This window comes from Apteryx mantelli, chromosome 7 (assembly GCF_036417845.1).
Source record: "Apteryx mantelli isolate bAptMan1 chromosome 7, bAptMan1.hap1, whole genome shotgun sequence".
In the NCBI taxonomy this organism is placed as follows: domain Eukaryota; kingdom Metazoa; phylum Chordata; class Aves; order Apterygiformes; family Apterygidae; genus Apteryx; species Apteryx mantelli.
The window spans coordinates 7912846-7934843 of record NC_089984.1 but is presented as its reverse complement, the minus strand read 5'-3'; the positions used below and the strand labels follow the sequence as shown (position 1 = coordinate 7934843).

The window sequence follows — 21998 nt, the reverse complement described above, 5'->3', positions numbered from 1 at the left end:
GCTGTATTGTGTTCAGACACAAGACATCCTTCACGTTCAACAGCTCTGCATCAGTGTAGAAATGGGGAGCCAGAGGCCGGTCCAGTTGGAAAATTTTGGCATATTCCACTTGTAGAAAGGAAGTTAATAGAATTGGTGGCACAAGAATAAGTTAACTGACAACTTAGTTCTTGTCTATAGGCATTGTGTATAGGCTGCTTTCCCGCCCCCTCCAAAAAAAGTGATAACTCTGGCAAATGGTCAGGGAATTCACATGTATAGAAATTATGGCTATAGGTGTTATTTTACAGATGCTTTAAGTGTGTGTATCTTCCAGCAAAATGCTCAGGAGGGTTTCTTGAGGCTCTAAGCCGCAGTATTGGAACATGTTCTACCACCTGACAAATCCAATATTATGCCTTTAGAGGTCTAGGCAAGGTTTTAAAGTTATCGCTTCAAACATGATCAACGCAAATCTGAATAGCGCATTCAAAGACAAGAAAATAGCCTGAAGATTGGTCCACCCAATCCCCAAACTGACCTACAAATTAAGAAACAGCCACTTGATAGAACATCAGAAACTGTCACTTATCATGACAAATCAGTTTTGTTTTTTTGTTTAAACAGCTAAGACAGCTCTACAATTATACAATTGCATAGTTCTGGTTACACAAGGGAGAAAGTCAACATAGCCTTTCTGTGGTGCTCACTATAAACTCATCTATCATATAATCCCATGCTAAAAATTACAGCATTAAAAGAAAGATGTTACTCTATTTATTTAAATGGCACAACCTCCTGTGCCTTTAAATAGAGAGCTTTGCTTTATAGTGGTTTATACTTGATTTCACTAAACTTAATTTATTCTTGATAAATCAAGCTTATTGCAGCACAGAGGAGTGTAATGAATTAAGATACTTTACAAGTAGAATATAAACTTTATCAAAGGGAATACTGCATCTTGATGCTCTACATTAAATCTTAATAGTAGCAACTCCCTTACAGTGCCAAAGGAGAGATGCAAAGCTCACAGCTTTAATGGTTGTGCACCGACTCAGGGCAAAGGAGCTCTTAAATGTTCCCAGGGAAATGAGGACACACTATGACATACGTAGCTGAGATTGCCTGTGTAGTTCTGGCCTGAAAATTCAAATCTACAGTCCCGTACTAATGTGACAGATGCAATAAATGCAGTATATAGCTATTCTGCTATGACAAAAACAAGTCCTGCTTTTCTAAACATGACAGAAACAGATCCAAGTTTGACAGGCAAATAGCATTCTCCAGTGCTAATTCTGAATATGTATCAAAATGCTGATCTGACTATCGAGAGAAGTACTTTATTTACAGATTTTTAATTATTGCAAAACGCACACGTTCCCACTGCAGGAGTTGAGTAACTGGAGATCTGACATGGAGAAAAGCCCTCTGCTTTCTTCGTTAACACCATGGCTATTTTAGCTAAGCCTAGAATGGAAGGGGTTTATTTTTCTTCCTCACACAATGCACAGCACTGAGTACTGCATACAAAAAGATACCTGATCCAAGAAGGCAAACATGCACTTCATGCCGCCCGCCTTTTTCCAGCCAGAGGAAACACTTAAGTATATAATTTTGTAGAAGCCCTTCACACGGCTGTTATGACTTAACAGAACTAACAGCAACATAAGTATTCTCTTGAAGTATTAACACCTACTTGACACAAGTAATATAAAGACTAGTCATTAATTCTTCCACCTCTAGGACTCCATTAAAAGTCTTTTACCTTATAATGTAGGCTATGTCTGTTTTGCAACAGGGCACCTGTCTCACTGCACAGAACGAGCTAATACCTGTAAGATAATCAGGAGCATTTAGCAACACGATCATGCTCTGAAGGACCCAACCCCATTTCTTACGGAGCAGGATATGACCAAGGCCAAAACCGCAAAAGGGAGGGTCGCAGTGAATGCTGTCCTGAGGAACACAATTCTAGCCCTGCTCTGCCAGCGAGTTCTTAATGGGATGTTTGGCCAATCATTCAAAATACACCTGACCAACAAATGCCCCCCCTCAAACTTTTTCAAATTTCCACTCCAAAGAAAGTAAGAAATATCTGCTGCTGAAGCTGAAGAAACATCTGCAGAAACATGAAGTAATTGCCACAGCAACTCTGGTCAATAGTAACTGCCCTTCAAAGACAAAGGATGTTTAAAGTTCTCTAGCACATCCTAAATTTGGCACTGAAAATTAGCACGTGTTCAGTAACCATGGCTTGGATTGTCTCAGAGCCCCTCCTCTACAGAATGAGGCTACTACTCATCTCGGATTAATATTGATATTGATTAAAAATTCAACATAGCAAAACCCACAAAGAGTCTCATAAGGAAATAAAAACCGTATCTACGTATGTATAGTCCTGAGTTTAGATGTGCACTAAAATAGGCTTGGACCTACAAACTGAAAATAAAAAAAATAAATGTTTAACTGTCATTCAGTGAACACCATCAATTGTGTAAAATGAATGGAGCAAGAGTCCCACGGAGAAAAAAAATAGCATGTGATCATGTAATAATACACAAGGAAAGAAGCAAGAAAGACAGCTTTACATTAGACATTTCCTAATCTGGGAGTATTTGCCTTTGCAACCTTGGCGTTTCATAATTTTAAAAGAGAGTTTTTTATTACCTGGTGAAATGAAGGCATAATTTTTTTTTCCTTTCTTTCTTCCATGTGAAATAAGATTAAGCTGCTTTAATATTTGTTGGCTTCTTGTCTTCCACAACAGGGAGAGTTTGCCAGCCAGGTAACAATGTTGAAAAAGATGGAATACAGGCTGCATGCAAAGAAGTTACTAGAGGTTACACTGCATCAGAAAGCTGTAAAAACACAGTGTTATGGAAAGAAGAATGCTTTTAGCTCTTCTGACCGCTTTGTATTATACATACATCTACTGCCAGTACAGTAACTACATGTATTACAGTTTATTACAATGAATGAATTTTCCTGCTTTAAAGTGAGATCTTAGTATCCTAGCTGTACTCTGGATTTAATACATGCAGAAGTTACCCTCTCATTGAAGAAGTATGCATGATGCAAGCATCCATACACATCAACCAAGAAAAGTTTTCTTTCAAGTCTTTTATTATAGCTTGAATTGTTTTCACTGCATTTAAAAATCTAAAAAAAATAAATATTTGTTTCACAGCTGCAAGTCACATACGCATTAACACCACAAACAATCTGGAACTTAACCAGAGGAGGAAAGTCAAATCCGAAAGTGTTCAGCTAAGCACAATTGTCTCAGGGCAATTATACTAAAAATAAACTTTAAGAAAAGGGAAGGGGTGTGTTAAAGAGCTATTTCAAATGCATTTATCTGGAAAAAAGTGAAAATTCTATTAGAAACCATAAACTACGCTTTCAGCATTTAAAAAATAAACATTTAACCTCTTGACAGTAACATCTGTCTGGTGCATCTTTTGCTCTTAAGCTGTACTCTTGACCCATGGCTGCAGAGGTTCCCATTGATAAGTTAACCTCTTTTATAATGGTGTCCACATAATTACAGAATCAGTCTTTAAAAATAAAACAGTGTATTAAGTCACCTTGTCCACCCATATATTATAAAAGCCATTATTTGCAGTTTTGACCAGCACTAAGTGACTGCTTCATGGAAATCATTGGATTGTACATTGTGAAGATGAATGTCTTTTAAGCGATCATTTCCGTTATTAAGGTTCTTAAAAGAAACCAGAAAAATATATCTTCAGAAATCAGAGTAGTCACTTTTCTGTTAAAAGCCATAAAATAAGCTCATATTCAATTACAAGCAATAGAAACCATACTGCTATTGGAACATAATTATTTTATCACAAAAAATTTATTATTTACAAAATGAAAAGTTATCAAGTAAATTTATCAGGGAAAGAGTTAAATGTTCTTACTCAGTGATTTGAAAAATGTAGGCAAGTCTCTCATGCACTCACACGTCAAATTATTTGTAGAAGGTGAAATGTTAATTCATGTTAGTGAAGCTTGACTTTCATTCACAATACTCTCATTTTTATTGTAAGATGGCAAAAAACACATGGTTCTGTACAAGAATGGATGTATTAAGACAGTTCTTCATTTTTGTAATTACTTTTTGGCTCCCATGAATATCCATACCACTGAACATTTTGCAAATAATCAGTTATGTTATCATCTCCATCATTTAATCCACTGAATTTACCACCACAAGAAAGACAAAAGAAAGTTAGTTTAATGATCCCACATTACACAGAACTCTCATTTCTGAAGTTATACTAAACTGAAACCTTCATAGTGATCTATAGCCTGGATCAGCTTAGATTTTAGGGTTTCTTTATCTGTGTATTTTGGAAGATCAAGAAGATTAAAGCAAGTGTGAGCTACTGGAAGATAACCTTCTCCACCTCCTGTTGGTTGGATGACTAGTTTAAGACACTTCATTCCAAGAATTGGAATACGATCACTGCCTGTCAGAAACACTGCCAAGAAAAAACAAACATAAAGTCCTGAAGGTAGTTTAAGACTAATACTGTATATCCCATATACCACAGTTCTAATCATTATTTGCATTTTTCAATTATTCTAGCAGTGGTTTCACATTAAAGTTGTTCAGATAAATTTGAAAAACAGGAAGTAATGACTTAACTTGCTCTCCAGCTTGCATATATAAACTCTTAACTGTGACACAACCAGGGATATACAAAGGAAAGCATTTTAGCATGTGAGGCCAAATAATCATTGATAAAAGAGTAGAAAGTTCCTCTTGTAACAGGATATATTATCTAAAATTCGTTACCTGTACCATTACCACATTTGCAACCATCTTGTAAAGACACAGAATTTGATTTTCAATGAGTTCTGCTGAACTGGAAATGAATCTCTGATCTATTCTCAGCAACAGCTCATTCACAGGAAACTTGCAAGACTTTCTCTTTCCCTGTACATGTTTCCTCTCCTATCAGTTAACTCAGTATTTATAATCAAATGTACCTCCATATTTCCATCTATGTGCAATGCAACTACTGGAGGATGTGAACCTGATGCCAAAACACAGAAAAAATTCCTAGTCATCAGCTAAGCGACACTAGCAATTTGGGTTCCTGCTTTGTTGTTGTTTTTTTCAATCCCACTTTGATTTACTGTGATCTTATAAATCCCCCACATCCAGAATTATTCCAGACAACCCCCCAAATCAGAGACAAGCTTGTAATCAATTTCCTCTATTGCTACTTTTTCCTCCATGTAAAGTTATTCACATCATTATAGAGAACCACTTAAGTTCACCCTCTCACAGAACAAATCTAAGACCACAATGATCCTGCTCAGCTACCAATTTCTGCAAAATAGCATTAAATACTCACACAGAAACTGTTTTTTCTTCTCCAAGGACAACTCATGAAAAACCTCCCAGAATATTTTAATCGTAGGGTGGTCTGCCCAGTATTCTCCTTTGTATTCTGTATTCTAAAATGAACAGAAAATGAGGTTACTACTCCTGTGTAGGACTAGTAGGATAATCTGAAACATCTGACATTAAAGTAGAAGAGATGTGGTTTGTGTAAAGGGATCCTGCATCCTAAGTGATTTATATTACTATTTTCCTTAGCGAGTTGTATGCAAAATCCTAAGCTTCAACCTCATCGCAAAACCTACCCAGTTAACTACACGTATGCATTTATGAATATAACTCCAAACAAGCATCAGATGAGAACTTTCTATACAAACATATATGGATATTATCACTTGTTCAGCTTTTCAGTCTGACTTTGACTATGAGGACAGGTGCATGTAGACCAAAGCATTTTCAATCCCAATAAAATCTCAACATAAAATCTGAGTTTCGGCTACCGAGGATTTTTTCTGTTATTATTAAATGTGTGCATTTTTGTTCACTTTTGCCCTTCTAACAAAATATATTGTATACAGCTGCCTTTCAGTTCAATGCAATTTTTCTTCCTTTCTCTTCCGCCAAGTTCAATTGCCTTCAGAAACTAGAAGGGAAAACTAACTAGGAAGGCAAATAATATTTTAGTGTCTTCATTCACTGACAGCACTCAAAAATTCCTCAATTATGCAGTCAATCCAATAAAGGCTGAAAAATCACATTAGTCACATTAATCACATACTAATGGAGAAAACAGGGCTAGAAGGGACACTTCAGATATTTTGCTTTTGCATCTTGAAATTAAAAATATATGAAACGAATTGCTAACTATGGTTTTACCTTCTCCAGCTCCTTCCAATCATAATTTGTGTTCCCAATCACCATTGCCTGCAGCTCGCTGGGCTGGAAGAGCTGGAGAACTTTGCCTCCACACACTTTGTGGAAGCCTGCATGGAATGCACTGAATAAGGAGGCCACAGATTTATTGAAGATGTAATCCACATACGCATCTACAAAATCTTGCCTGTGAGAGAGAACAAAAAAGTAATCATGTTAAAAAAACCACCTCCTATCAATCAAACAGTAATCACTTAAGTATAAAACAGAGCATAGCAAATTAGGCTAAAAAATTCTAGCATATTGTATTCTCTGGTCCATGTTACATACATAGTGAAGATAACCTGAATGAAAATGGCACACAAATGTAATTTTTTTTTCCGAAACAGATAAACGGCAACAGTTGATGTTATTTATTTCAGGCACTATGAACACTTCTCGTTTGTATGCATTGTAGTGAATCGGACTGAACGGCAACAGGCTTGAAGGCTCAAATTCCACGCAGTGCTCTGAAACTGATTATTCAAAAGCACTGTTGTACTTTTTAATTAAAAAGATTATCATATGCATACTCAAAATGCCAATTAGCTTCAAAGGGATGTGGAGTCCTACACAGTAAAAAGATCAGGGCAAAAGAGCTAAGCTACTGAAAAACAGACCGTTATTTGTACTTCAGCACAAAGAATTCTCATATTTTTTTTGGAAACATTCATCTTCTTCCATAGTAGCTAAGGGGATCACTAAAATTCATTGATGTGATACAATAGTTACGATTATGATTAGCAAAAAAAAAGTTTAGTTAACACAGTTGGCATCAGAGTGACTTCAGCTATATGGTTTCAGAGTGACTCTCTCCATGGAAATTCACAGCATTTGAATAGCATCACAAATAATTTAAAGACTCATCTGAACGACTTTTGTTGATGTATTTATTAAAGTCACTGAACTGAAAATACTGGAGATGATCAGCAAAGTGTTGAATCACACTATCTTTCAGCACCCAATGATACACCTGTATTAGGCACGCTATATAAACAGTGGAAAGACAAGTAACTTGAGTATACTCACAGTGAAGGTAAAGGGTTCTCCAGAGAAAAATTCATAATTCATAACCTACTTAGCATTATTATACTCTGCACTAACATTATCAAGACTGAATTAAAGCATCATGGATTATTTGAATCTTGAGAAACAGGAACACTTCAATGCCGCAAGACAGCTACTGACATCGCTGTGGCATACATTCCAAGGGCACACTAAAGCTTTTTCATATTTCAGCTCTAATTTTACAGTCACTCTGCAACAGAACATCGAGCCACCACCAGAGAACTCAGAAGCTATGGCTTTCAAGATAAAGTACCACAGCTCCTCAGCTGTCAGCCAAGGATAAAAGCAACTGACACGTATAGGTGGAGGCTGTAGTCGTGGCATGGAACTGGCATCATTAGAGAAGAAGCTTACTGGGTGTTTTCTTTCCTTGAAGTATACTCAGTCTTGCCCTTACACTTGGAGCTGCGACCCCATGTCTGTCTCTCCCAGTAATGAAAAGTCAGGAGGATAAAATCACTCCATTGAGGGAGGCACTGCCACTCCATATAGCCATGCTCGTGTTTGAGACACTCAGTCTTCTCTCATCCCTCTTTCCTCTACGGCAGACCTAGTTACAGAAAAAGTTGCCCAAAACACAGAAACGAAGATAGGCAGGAACATGCCCAGAGGTACATTTCTCTCTTGTTCCTACAACACACAGCCATGCAATCTGTTCTCAAAGAGTATGCCCCCCCGTTTACTTCTCCCTGAATGGAGAGAGACTCAAAAGCACAGAAAAGACATGAAAATTAAAGAACAGACAAATAAATATAAGAGAGGAATGGACAGAGGAAACTGTCTAGTGGCGTGCTTGTGCCATTTTGCAGAGCGCTTACCACTCTGCCCACCCTCCAAACGCAGAAAGGAAGGAAAGCGTGCGGGAGGCTACTTTAGAAACAGAAGTAGCAGAATCCATAGGTGGGGGGGGGGGGGGACACCCCGCACATACTCATTTGACAATGACACTAGCTAACATTAGACTAAGTTACTTGCTCTAAAATGGGAAGCATTCCCTGAAATTGTATTTCAAATATGTAAAGTTGCTACACAAAGGCATCAGGATGAAGTTTTCACTTTTACTCAGTAAATTTTAATTATACTATAGCTTCCTGCAAAACCAAACATTTTCATCTTATAAAATTAAGACAACATAGTCAAAACAGGCTCTAAAGAGGTCAAGGCAAAAAAGAAATATTACACATTTTGAAAAGAATTACATAGTCTCTCAACAGCTGGCAAATCCATAAATACAACAGCTGTTTTAACAATACACATGAGAAAAGCTTGGAAAAACAGCCAAAGTAGCTTTCCCTCCAACACTACTGTAACAACTTGGCTAAGCACGTTTATAATAGCCCAGTTACATTTCCAAAGCAGACAGTAACGCTGACCTACCCTGTGTCCCATAAAACTCACCTATTTTGTTTGACTACAGGAATGTCAGCACCATTAGGAACAAGCTCTTTAATTTCTGTTGTACCAAAATTTTCCACAGTGATCTATTTAAAACAAACAAAAATAATATAGATTTTATTTACTGTTAGAGGACTTCTTCCCTCCACATAGCTAAGAGCAACATGAAGGGCACACATTGATCTTAACACGAGGAGAAAATGCTAAAATTCATGGGGATCAGCAGCTGATGTTTTTGCTCACACTCAATCAGAGGCAGTCGTAATAGACTGTAAAACTTGTTGAAAAATACTTCAAACAGCAATATTTAAAACTTACAGTAAAATTAAGACAAAATGCTTCCTCTATGTCATCCTCCGGATAGTCCAGTAACTGTTGCATACCCCTGCAAAATAAATTACAAAGTATTTGTACTAGTGGGAAGAAAGATTAACTTACATTTCTGAAGTTTCCTTTCTGTTTTGATAATTCGGGGCGGGGGGGGGGGAATCTTTCTACGGTTACATTCCAGTTGTTAGCTGGCTGACTTGCATCTTGACTTTGGTGGGAAATTTCAAGCAACTCATGCTGCTTTTAAACTACAGTAAGCAGAGGTTTTAAAGACAAACAACTGTTTCACTATTACTGGTGGAGTTAATTCCTTTTGAGTTGATTCTCCAGGTACAAGAAGAGAAGATTCATATTCTAGCTTCCAGCTATCGGATTCCCAAGCCAGAGGTGGTAAGTGCTTAATAATCACTGATGGACTTTTCCATTAACCTGTGCAGTTTCTCCTTGAACCTACGAGAACTCAGCGCGCACAACGCTGAGGCAATCAAACCTCCACTTCCTCCCCGCCTCCTCCATTTGAGCCTCCTATTAGCTCTACTCAAATCCCTGCTCGAGGACAGATATTTAAGCATGCACTTATTCATGAAATAAGCAAAAATGTTGCCTCATTAGACTAAATAAGTTGCTCAGAACTATCTTTGTTTATACTTATGTTTATAAAATTAATGGTTGAAATTCTTTTTTTTTTTTGATTTTCAAAATTTTTTTCCCTAAAATTCTTGTAGGATAATAAACAGAAAACAAAGATCAAAAACCAGGCATTTACAAGCAGGTGCTTAACAATAGCACGAATCCTATCTCAAATGGCATGATGGCTGCAAGTTACTTAGAGCTGTTTATCCTGTTAATGCACATACTAAACATTAAACATTTTCTTTAATCTTTTTGAAGAGCGTTGAATTAAAATTCCTAGAATTACTAATTTTTCCTTCCTGCTTACCTGCCAACATCTGGCATCAACTCTTTTAAGTCATCCAGGGATGGCTTTTTATTCAACAACTTTTTGTACAAAGCCAAAGGGAAATGAAGGTCTACGATAGTAAAATTATATATTGCTAGCCCACAGACAACACCAATCAAATGAAACAAGTCACTGTCTTCAAAGGTCTAAGAACAGAAAAGAGACAATTCAAATAATTTGAAACAAAGAAGTTATTTTAACCCTATAGAGTCAAGGAAAAAAAGTACAGTGAAGTATAACCTAAGTATACTTCATTTATATTTTCTATAAATAGATACACAACCATTAGTACTGAAGAAAACAAGATAAAGTTTTAACCAGCTGAGCGAGAGACTGAAATAGAGAGAAACAGGATTCTTCCTACTGCTAAATCAATAAATAAAACCAAAAACACCCCAAAACAAAAAATGCACTGAGATACCGGCAGCACAAAATGTATTTTAGGTACTGCATATTGCTGAAAGTACTGCAGTAAGATTGTTTTTTGTCAGTGACTTATCATTACACTAGTCAGTCATAAAATATTTATGATAATCACTTTTTTTTTTTTTTTAATGAAGATGGTTATGAGCTCATCATTGACTCCCTTGGACTTAGTAGCTACGGCACAAAACACAAACGCGGAAATTTTCCCATTCAGGTACCAGTGACATAGCCACCCCAGGCAGTGTTAGCCTCTGAGAAGGAACTGAAAAGCCAATGATCAAAACCTTCACACAGGTATGACCGGATCACTGCCTACAAAAAGGATCCATAAATGTGACTGAATACAGAAAGAACTGTTCACCATGCCACCTCCAGTATTTTTATCTGCCACTCTGATTTACTGTTTCTGCTCTCGGAATAAGCATACTTTGGCTGGCATTTCTTCCAACTGAACTTGTCTCAGCTGGGGACAACTGGTAAGGACTACGTGGGGGCCAGAAAAAACAGAACAGGGAAAATTTTGATCCAACAATACTAAAAATAAACACCTTTTCAGACTAGTTATTTCAGCTTCTCCTCCTCAAAAAAATCCTACCACAAACTACTAAATACATACCTTTGCTAATGTAAATACTTTAAGTTAAAAAGAAAATTCATCACTGCAGACTGGACCCTACCTTATCAGAGAACCAGATCAGCCTGGACTCTTCATAATATCTGAACATGCCATATTTGGGATCTAGCAGCTCCCTCATGATAAGCAAAAAAAATTCTTTGCGAACACCTCCAGCATCAACAGCTTCTTCCCCTACAAAAATAACCTAAAACACACTTCGGTTAGCACAGAATCTTAAAAATGAAACATGAAACAAATTTATCTGAAAAATATTCTTAATTACTTGCACGTGTCAGTGAGAGACTTGGAGCAATATACACTGATAATACCTTGAGTGGTTTCTTGTAGTCTACGTTCTTCGTTTTCCTTAGGACCTCCACAGCATCTCCTACAATATTGTCTCTCCGCACCATTAAGATCAGGCAAGGGTTGACAGATTCAAACACTGGCAGAAAAAGAGAGGATAAATTCTGCCTGTGAGCCTGATCCACAGCCATCTGGGAAAAAAAAAAGTGAAAGCGTTATCAGGTAACATTAGATGCCTGTCAACATTCAAGTCAGTCCATCAGTCTTGCCTTAAAAGGGAGAGGAGATGGGAAGGAGGATATCCATTATGAGAGCTAAAGAACTTGCCCAAGTTTTCTTCATATTTCTTTAATCCCAGGGAATTTATTTCCTTTTCCCATTAGCCTCATCAACGCTAACATTCAGGCAGGTCTTAGAATGCAGCTTTTGACACTCCAATTAAAATACTTGGGATAACAAAAGGAAGCAAAAGAAATACTACACATTGTGTTTAATATAAATCTGGCATGAAAGCAGCCATTAAAAAGTGATTCATGGAATGGAAAATGATTTTTTTCATCTATCAACTATTTCTTTAAGTTATAATTCTTTATTATTGTTCAAAAAAAAGTTGTGTTGCTAGCATTCTGAATAAAGCATACAACTCTTAAAAGTTTAAGTATAATACTATTTAATATCACTTGTTAATAGAAACTTCCAATGAGAACATTTCCCTTTACAACTCAAATGTTGGTATCAACTCTAAATACAAATTTCAAAAAGGCAAAAGAAACTATGAATTACAAAAGCAAGCTAGTACTTTTCTACATCAGCCCAATACTTGAGCATTATTCTAACTTCAGACTCAGAACACTGACTTTTATTACTTTAAACATTACAAACAGGGAAGGGAAGTGTTTGCAGTACAGCTGGAACATTTACTGCTATTACTTTTACAGCAGCCTCCCTTCATTCTTCCTTTCCTTTCCTAAGAATATGCTCTATTATTCCCTTACAGCAACTGAACAGATACGGATTACAGAAAACACTAAACACTGAACAAAAGAATAGTCCACCACATCACATGTTCTCAGTACCATGTAGAGAATCATGAAAACACATAAGAGATTCTCTCAGTGACCTTAAGGTTGACCTTAAGGACCTTAAGACCAATGAGAAGAGGTATGCGTTACGATATACAATGGTTTGTATTAAGTACCTTATTCCTAGGAAAGTCTTTAAGTTAAAATAGAACTGAACAAATTAAGAGTAACACATCACTGCATTTAATAGGGAAAGAGCCCCAAACTACCGCCAACTGCAAGACTTATCAAGAGCAGGAAATCTACTCCTGCTATCCCAAGAAGATGCATTTAAATTTTTTTTTTCCAAGATAAGCCTCTTTTCTACTGCCCTGCAGACAGTGAACAGACTTCAGAGTTTAGCAGCATTTTGAAGGTGGCAGGACAGATGAAATCAGAGATTAGGGGTGCAGTAGATATTCAAGTGCAGCCAACATGCTGCCTCTCAGAGGTAAGATACAACCAGCCTTGAGAACAGCATTAGCTCCCAGGCTAATATTTCATGAGAAACGAGAAGTAACAGAAACTGGCTGCTCCCTCTAACAAGAAACTTTGACTTCCAGCTCCCGGCTCTACACTGGCCTTGCCGCATGTCATTTAAAATCTGCTTTTTTAAAGAAGTATATTGATACATGCATACCCCTATATACATGTACACATACATACATACTATTTTTGTTTGTTTTGTTTTAAACACCCGTACTGTGGTTTGTTAATACCTGGAAGACGACATCTAGTTAATGAAAGGAAAATAAGTTCCTTAGAAATTTATATAACTACTAACAATCTAATTTCAGATCCCAAACCCACAAAACTACCAGCTTCTATCATGTACATACCCACAGAGGAAAAAACTAGATCCCTCATTCTTATGAAGAGGGAATTACTCCGAGTTAGAAAAAGACAACCCAAACAAACAAAAAAATCAAAGCATTAAGAAGTGAAACTCTTACCTGCATCTGTATGACTGCATCTGTTTGCAAGAGAGTTGTCTTTGCCTGGGCATCAAATACAAATGGGTATGTGCAAATTGTAACAGGAATATCTGTTAGCTGGAAGGAAAAGAACCATGTCATAACTCTGCTTATTAAAAACACAATGATGGTTAAAGAAGCTATTGCAAAAATGCTGTTCATTTAATACATCAATTTTACTGAAAAGAGAAAGGAATCTTTACTCACTGTCAATGCAGGACCAAAGAGCTTTTCAGATAAGTATATTTTCAACCATTTAGTATTTCAGCAAAAAAAACCCCCCACCTAGTATATTTTAATTTCAGAACTTTTATTATGACTTGTAGACATAGTCAAAGAAGTTCTTATTTTCAAACTCTGCTCTAAGTTTGCAACACAAAATTAAATATTTTTGCCTCATGAACAATCTCTATAAACAATCTGATCAATTTTATCCAGCAAGACAGTTTTGGAAACTCTTTTCTGATTACAGCCATACTAATTTAAAGCTTTATTCCCAGTAGAACACATCAAACAATCCTTGACAACCATATTTCTGATTTCCTTACATTCTGCAACAGCAATCAGATTGCAACCAATCTTACCTCAGTTAATCCATGGTTGACATCCTATGACAGCATTTGCACAAAGGTAGCAATAATTAAGATGAAAAAGCAGCATTAGTGTCTGCATTAATTATTCATCTCTGATGTTGAGTTAAAAATATTTAGCTACAGCTTTTTCCCCCAAAAAGAATGTTTACTGAAAAATAAATAACCGCCATAAACATTTTAATTAGTCCACCAGATACAACCATGCCCTTCAACACCCTACATATCAGTCTTTAAAAAGGGAGCATATAGTATCAAGTTTTCTTGGATGCAAAAAATTAAACATTTTAAATGTTTATTCCCATACTAATGTATGATAAATGAAATATGCTTTTACTCAGTATTTTCATTCTCAAATGATTGTAACATGCCATATTAAATGCAAGACAGTTCTAATGAGTAAAGATTAAAAGATACAAAAAACCCACTTGAGCATAAAATCCCAGGAATCATTTGGCCCTATGATATCGCATATGAAAAAAGCGATCAAGTCTTGAAACTGCGCAGGAAACTTTGAGACAAACCAAATCAAATTGCTGGGACTGTGTGGAGAATTTCACAACAAGCTAGATACACTTTGCTAAGAAACGTAAGAGTTATCCATCTGGTGCTACGTTACCCTTTTTACCCTCTGCTGAAAGCCAAGTACATTTCCACTTAGCAGACAGAAAAGGGGGCAGGGGGAGCTAATAACAAACTATTAAATTTTAGGACTCGGGAGACTACTACGTAGACATCTGTGGCTTAAAGCAAATGACAGCCAAAACGCTGCCATCTACAGAGTTTGCCTCCTGTCCATATCCCTAACTTCTCACAGGAAACACCAGATTTAAGTACTTCATACGTCACAAGGAGATTAATGCAATTCTGTACCCTTGCTGTATCTACCATCATTTATTCCTAATTAAAATGGTCTTTTCAACTCCTTTAAGCAGCATCTCTATTTTAGAAATATCTCCTCAAATCAATAGTTCATTACTTAGTAGCTTCAGTCTTTCCCCACTCATTTCTCTACTGTTGAAAGCAGAATGGAAGAGTTTTTCCACTAATTTGCATTAGAACCCAGGAAAACAACATGACATAGGTTGAAAAAATTAAGTGACACATTAGAAGTGCTGATAGCAATTCTTCTAAAAATTGATAAGTTACAAGTTTCAATGTAAAGTTCAGTGCTAAGAACTGTTTAATTTTCCCCTCTGTATTCAGACTGAACACTTAACTTACAGGGGGTGGAGAAGAAGGGGGCTTCTTTCTTCATGATTTAAAATGTGGAGCAAGACCAAAATCTGCTTTCACAGAAAGTACGCCCTTCATCTCAAGCAGAGGTACCACAGCACACTTCTCATTTCTCTTATCTTTTCCCCTACACACTTTAATTAAGGAATTGAGCAAACAGTTATGCCCCAAGGTATGACAATAAAAAATGACACTAGTTTAAAAAAAAAAAAATTCTGATTCATTATTATTGGTTCAATAGGCAAATAAGGTTTCTGATTGTTTTAAAAGCAAGAACACAGGAAACTAACAGATACGAAGGCAAGGAAAAGCCATACATTTAGGCAGGAGGACAGACTAAAGACATGGAACTTCTTTCAGTCCTATAATAAATCCAGTAATATTTTTCTGCTTGACTTAAAGCTGGACAAATGCACGACAAAATAATGATTAAAGGGAAAGTCAGTATCTAGTATTTTCTCTGTAATGTCAAGCTACTGCTCAATTTTGAGATTTGATGAACAAATGGAGCTTAATAGTTTCATTACAATTCAATTTTCCAGCCCTCATTTCACTATGCTTTAGCATTTTCTCCTCTGGTCATGACATATGCAATTTTGGTTTGTTTACATCCATTTAAACACAGTTGCCAGCATCATCTTTCTAATGCCACCACTCCACTTTGTGTATTGCTCACTGGCACACCCTCCTGTTCCAAACGCACCGCCTGTCTCCCCTTCCAAGGCCCTGCGATGCTCATCCCCACCTTATACATGTCATTTAGCATACTGCCCCGCTCAGCTACCAGCACCAGCCTCATCATACCCTGGTTACTTTTTCAGACAAGCATGCTTCGAATTTTTTTCCCACTCTACGATTATTCATACTTGGGGGATGCTTTCTGGGAACATCCCCAACATCAGTAAGTTCTCTTTCAAAATATTTCTCAAAACACTGTTTTGCTGCAGAAAGCTCAGTATGCTGCTTGGCTGAAACAACTGTCTGTCGTGACTGTCAATACTGACTCATTATTTCTTCACACTCCCCAATCTCCCTGCTGTTGTTATTTTATATTGCAATTTTAGACTCTTGGGAGAGAGATTCTCACTGTCTTTGTATTCACAGAAAGCACAGCACAAGTAGGTTTTAACCCATGTTCAGGACCTTCCAGACATTGCTGATAAAGAATTAAACTTAGAGGCTAGAGTAAGTATACTAGCTTACTTGGTATTCTTCCAAAGCAAAAGTCTAAGAACTGCGTGGCAAAATCCTCCTACCCACCTCACTAATTCTCTGCATAGTCATTCATTTACTCCCACTTACCACTCTTCTGTTTATAGATCCAAGAACTAATTATCTCAGTTCTGATTGCTACACTCACAGTAAGAAATAATGTTAGCTATCCATCCACTAAAACTCCCTAAGTACACTTCTACATTTTGTTTTCCAGGATAGTTTCTGCTTTCTCCACATCTATATTTTTTTCTGATATCAAGACTTACCATTGACCTAGCTTACACAGCAATTCAAGTTATTCTGGATATTTTCCTATCATAAATTACTTTCCTAACCTTTTTGACATGGCAAATCTTAATTTGACATCATTCTAAATTGCTTTTTAATTGATAGATTAAAATGCTGAACAGTGTCAGTCCTAAGAATGGCACCCTACATGAAGCACACCTACTTAATAATTCCTCCTTAGCTAGTGCCTGACATAAGTCATACATGACATAAGAAAGTACCCAGATTTAGAGAATCTACTGACTTCTATAAAGGAATAGAAACAAGCCAAGAAAAAAACAAACTTACCATTCCAAATACCTGCTGCTGGACCCAGTTGAAATAGTCATTTCTGATATCTATCAAATCTTGTATCTCATGAATATAAAATCTGTCATACTGTATAACTTGTCCTCTTTCATTTACCTAAAGAAGCACAATTTATTTTTTTCATTATCACTTAGTACAAGAGATTTTAAATCATTTTTCCGTATTTTCAAACATTTGAGATTTCAGTCACAGATACCCACCTATTAAAAAATAATTAAAATTTTTTCAAGAAAATCAAGTGCCTACAAGAATACAAAAATGACATTTAAAACATGGAAACATGGGTTATTCAACAATCCCATCTAAGCTGCAAAGTAAAGTAAGATTAACTGAGCGTACAATGTTGCACTACTGCCGTTTTGAAACATATGATCTCACAGAAACCATATTTGTGTATGTATGAGTCATTTGTACTATGAGTAAGATAGTCATAGTACAAAAGAAAATTTATATAAAGGCCTTTCTCTACAGTACAATTTTAATCCAGGAGCTTCCTATAGGAATGCAAATTTATTGAATCGTAATACACACTTTTCCCAAAGACAGATAAGCACTGTTAACTGTCAAAACCATGAGATCTTCTGACTGTATAACCAGATAAACTAAGCCTGCTTTTCTTAAACAACTCCTCACCACCCCAAAAGAACCAGATACTGGAACAGTCAAATATCCCACAATGTTTTCCCATTAGTTCCTCCTACATTACTCCATAGGAGGTGATTATTTAGAAAACACCAATATAAACAGCTGGGCAGCAAGGCAGGGACAAATGTAACTATTTCTACTGTGTAAACCACCTGTTCATTATAGATGGGTTTCCAAAAAAGGGGAATTTAGAAGAGAGCAGCCAGCCTGGAGGCTTCAAGGCTTTAAGGTCAAATTCAGCTATTAAGATTCACAGCTCTTGCAAGCCTGAGCAGAAACAGAAATTCTCAAGACAGTAAAATAATCATTCATTAGACACCAACAGCTTTCCGAATTCTGGGAATCTGTAATCAACATCTTGGACTTATAGAGAAGATGGTTACTAAACAGTCTTATTCCCAGCCTTAGTTTGTTGGTCACTATGAAGAATAAATGAAAGCAAAGCAAAGAATCCAACTTTCAAAGCAGAAATCCATTTCACTATTCGGGGGGGGGGGGGGGGGCGCAGAACACAACCAAAAAAGCCAAACAAATCACAAAACAGAAGAATCCCCCGACTTTGGCTGCTAGCGATCAGTGTTTTAACTGTTAAAACCAAACTAACGTAAAACAAGGAAAACTGAAGCATCTAAACATGCTGTTTTGGCAGCTGGACAAGAACAGCTTAAAAGAAATTTGCCTGCACATAGACAATACAAGTCTGCACTGTAATAATGATCAACATTTTCCACTAGTTTCATGGATTTAACGTAGTACTTAGGAATATCTCATAAGTGGGCAACTTTATAAATAATAATTGACATTTTTATTTCCAGGAAAAGAAAATACGATCCACGACAACAGGAAATGAGCACATTCTCTTCCAAACTGGATTCAAAGGGATACACAGATTAAACTTCAAAGTAGATCATCAAAATTGTTGGCAGATTTGGTGGGTTTGTTGCCGTTTCATTTTAAGTCATTTTAGAAATACAGCACACAAAGGTCCAGTTTAGATGCCTGTTCCATTTTGCTAGATCATACAAACACAGTAACTGGATAAGCACCTTAAGGAGTGTGTCCTAAACCCTCTTTAAGCATATAAGCACAAAATGCAGTATGACCAGAATAAACTGGTGGGAGGCAAAAAGGACAGAAACCTTAGCAACAATTAGATAACGCAGTTTCACAGGTTTGTGACGTGCCCAATTTGGTTACTCCAAATAATTTGGACTATTTTTGTTCAAGGCTTATAAATTCATTATTTTTCATCAATTTAGTTGCAATACTAATACACTGAATAAACAAATCAGAGAAGAAATATTTGTCTTGCTACAACTGTTCAGATTTTTGTTTGAAACAGAGCTTGCTTTCATCTTCCATCTGTGATCTTATTTGCTATTATTTCAAGCTTAGACACTGTTTTTTCCAACATACCTATTTTCTTGGGAACACAGATGGACTCTGTCAATCGTATCTATGAGGGTAATTCTGTCACCATGTCAAATTGGAATCCAGAATTCCAATGGTTCATAGGTCCAGATGGAACAACTACAGATGTTTTTGTAGATGTTAAGCCAAGCCTAAATATTTACAACTCTTTAGTTAACTTCTTTTAAGAACTAAACTGCGCACAGATGCTGACAAGAACAAACAGATAAAGTAAATGGTTAAAACTGATGCAAACATACTTTATGCAAAATTTCCAGAACTCTGAAAGCAGTGTGTAGAAAATTGGTAAATATTCTTCTTTCCGAAGCAGGAATGCCAATCTTGTACAACTTCAAGAGGTGGACTACGACATCCTTGTAGAGTTCCACTATCTTGAGGAACAACGGAGGTTCAAGTACAGCCCACCAGTTTTCTGTCAACAAATGGTGAACACAAATGTAGTACTTTGCCAATACAACATCATGTTATACTATCCTAACAACAACAACAACATAGTTTTACTAGAAAGCACACTTGTCAGTTACCAAAAAACCACCAGAACAGGTGGGCAAAGAAAGAACAACTAAGGACTGACACTTCCAACACAAATTCAGTTCTCTACATAGCAATAAGGTTGGGAAGCAACAGACATTCAACTAAATATAAAATAAATAAATAAATAGAGAGAGAGAGAGAGAGAGAGAGAGCGCGCAAGAGAGAGCGCACGCATATTATTCTACAGGGTCACACCCTCCCCTTCCTCATTTCTGGAATTTAAAACAACACAAACTGACATCACCAGCCATCTGAGTGTGAGCATTACAGAATTGGGGCAGCTTTGGAGAGGAAAATAATAGGTAAAGACACAACAAAGTTAAGAAAGCAAAAGGCAAGTGTGGGAACTGCCTATCTGTGAACAAATAACTTGAGGTGGAGACAGGAGGGGAAAAGCAAGGTAGAAGAATGGGCCACTGCTTTCAAAGAAACCACTTCCTCTTTTAATAATGAGCATTTAACACAGCAAGAGTGCTGCAAAATTCTAAGCACAAAACTATTCCTTGCACAAATGATGAATTCTTTTGAATGCTCTAGTGTTATAGACCAACTCTTTAAATTAAGCCTGTTAATCCACTACACTACACTAGAGTATCACTAAGTAACTTTTGACATAAAACAGATGGCCCATATCCTTTACTCAAGCAAACAGTCCTACTGAGAACAATGGAAACACTTGTCACAGTGAAGTAACACAAAAAAAAAATCTACAATCCAAAGAAATGACTAGTCAGTTTTCCACCATAGCAGACAAGCCTTTTAGTGGCTGCACACTTTACTCTCACCAAAAAAAAGAAAAAGGCAAGAGATGAATTACAAATAAAGGCAGAAAATAAATGAGGGAGAAGTTGCCTTCAGAGAAAGCTATTATTTGAAAAGGAAGTATTTTGAAACCTCAGGTTTCAAAATTCAGGTGACAAGAGACACAATAAAAAGGTGCAAGGAGGTAGAGCAAAAAAGCTAGAGTTACTCTAAGCTGCTTTGAAGACCACAGCTTAGAACAGGGAGAAAACAGGGACCTCACAGAAAAACAAGCAGGTGCTATCATCACAACAAAGACACAATTTAATGTCTGCTCTTTTAATACCTCTGTAAACTGCTTAGAGCTCGTTAGCTGTTTGACCACAGTCCTCACTTTAAAGAGCAAAGATGTGTATCAAATACACTGAACTATGCAGCTGCATTCCTTCCAAAAGGAATTAGTCCAGAGATTACAATACCAGATCAATTTATACGGACTGCCGGTTAGCTCAGCCAGAAGCAAGAGGAGGCTGCTTGCTTGCACATGGAGCAACATGAGCTCTTAACTTTCTCATCAGGGAATTCTACAGAACTGTGAATACAAAGCAGGTGTTGCTGAGACCATGTCTTCACTGGTGGAATTTCTATAGATTTTCATCTGAAGATCCTTAGTTTCAACAGTGAAGAATTAAATATCTTACCAAGAACTTTCAGGGGAGCTTTTTCTAGGTTCAGAATAGCTGTTCCAAAAGGAATAGCTAACGTTGTAAAATTGTTTGCATCACTCATCAGTGGGCACTCTGGTAGAGTGAGATATAGCCTCAAGGCTTCAACATCTGGTAAGGAGCTCGTCAGTTTGGGAATAAGGTTCTTTTCCAAACTAGCTGCAACCTACAGAGCAGAATAAAATTCAGTTTATTTTAATGCAATTGCACACTTGGGAAAAACAACAACAATAAAACTTTCAGGAAAAAAATTAAGAGATCAGCACCTATTTGAAATTAGTGGGTACATGTTACAAAGGATTGCTTTGGTAATGTCATTGCCCATATCTGCACAGACACAAAACCAAAGCTATTTAGTACCTTTCCCCCTCCTAGATAAAAAAAATCTAGGAAAAAAAGAGTTTAAATTAAAATATGGTAAATTTAGAAAACAAGACAGTATATTAATATTAAAATACAAACACAATATGCTAATGGTGTTACCTAACTGCCACAACATTATAGCTTTACCTATTTGTAGTTGGTATGTGATTGCGTAAAGAAAGTTATTAAAAGAAAAAGGTCAGACCAAGCAAAACAACTGCATTTCTGGATAAGTATAATGAAGAAAGATAATCCCAAACGTAAGGAAAACATGCAGGACAAACCTGTTGTGATATATGAGCATGGTCAGGCTGTATAAGTTTGTGAAATAGCAGTCTAGCAGCATTCATATCAATCCCTGAGAATTTAACGCTGGTTTTGTAATGATCATCATTGCTGCAGCAAGAAAAAATAATATGGGGAAAAAGATTGAATTCTGTGTTCATCATCCCTCTCCAACTTTTTCACCTTTAATATTTAGCCCTATTTACTAAGGAATTGAAATATGAGAGATCACAGTATCAGATACTCATC

The 21998-nt window shown here is 36.7% G+C and overlaps 1 protein-coding gene across 5 annotated transcripts in view; it reads right to left on the bottom strand.

Moving 5' to 3' along the window:
* Positions 1-3084: 3084 nt before the first annotated feature.
* HERC4 (HECT and RLD domain containing E3 ubiquitin protein ligase 4) overlaps positions 3085-21998 on the bottom strand; it is a 37660-nt gene continuing 18746 nt past the window's right edge. For 3 of the 5 annotated variants that reach the window (XM_067299761.1, XM_067299763.1, XM_067299762.1), the window contains 14 exons: positions 21749-21860; positions 21078-21267; positions 19341-19513; positions 17005-17121; positions 13972-13995; positions 13367-13465; positions 11376-11543; positions 11108-11251; positions 9984-10150; positions 9032-9098; positions 8717-8799; positions 6215-6398; positions 5352-5454; positions 3085-4469 (listed from right to left, as the gene is read on the bottom strand). In XM_067299761.1, the coding sequence (XP_067155862.1) occupies positions 4261-4469; positions 5352-5454; positions 6215-6398; positions 8717-8799; positions 9032-9098; positions 9984-10150; positions 11108-11251; positions 11376-11543; positions 13367-13465; positions 13972-13995; positions 17005-17121; positions 19341-19513; positions 21078-21267; positions 21749-21860 (1840 nt within the window). In that variant the 3' untranslated portion in view covers positions 3085-4260. The remainder of the gene's footprint in view (positions 4470-5351; positions 5455-6214; positions 6399-8716; positions 8800-9031; positions 9099-9983; positions 10151-11107; positions 11252-11375; positions 11544-13366; positions 13466-13971; positions 13996-17004; positions 17122-19340; positions 19514-21077; positions 21268-21748; positions 21861-21998) is intronic. The other 2 variants (XM_067299765.1, XM_067299764.1) reach the window with 2 other exon arrangements.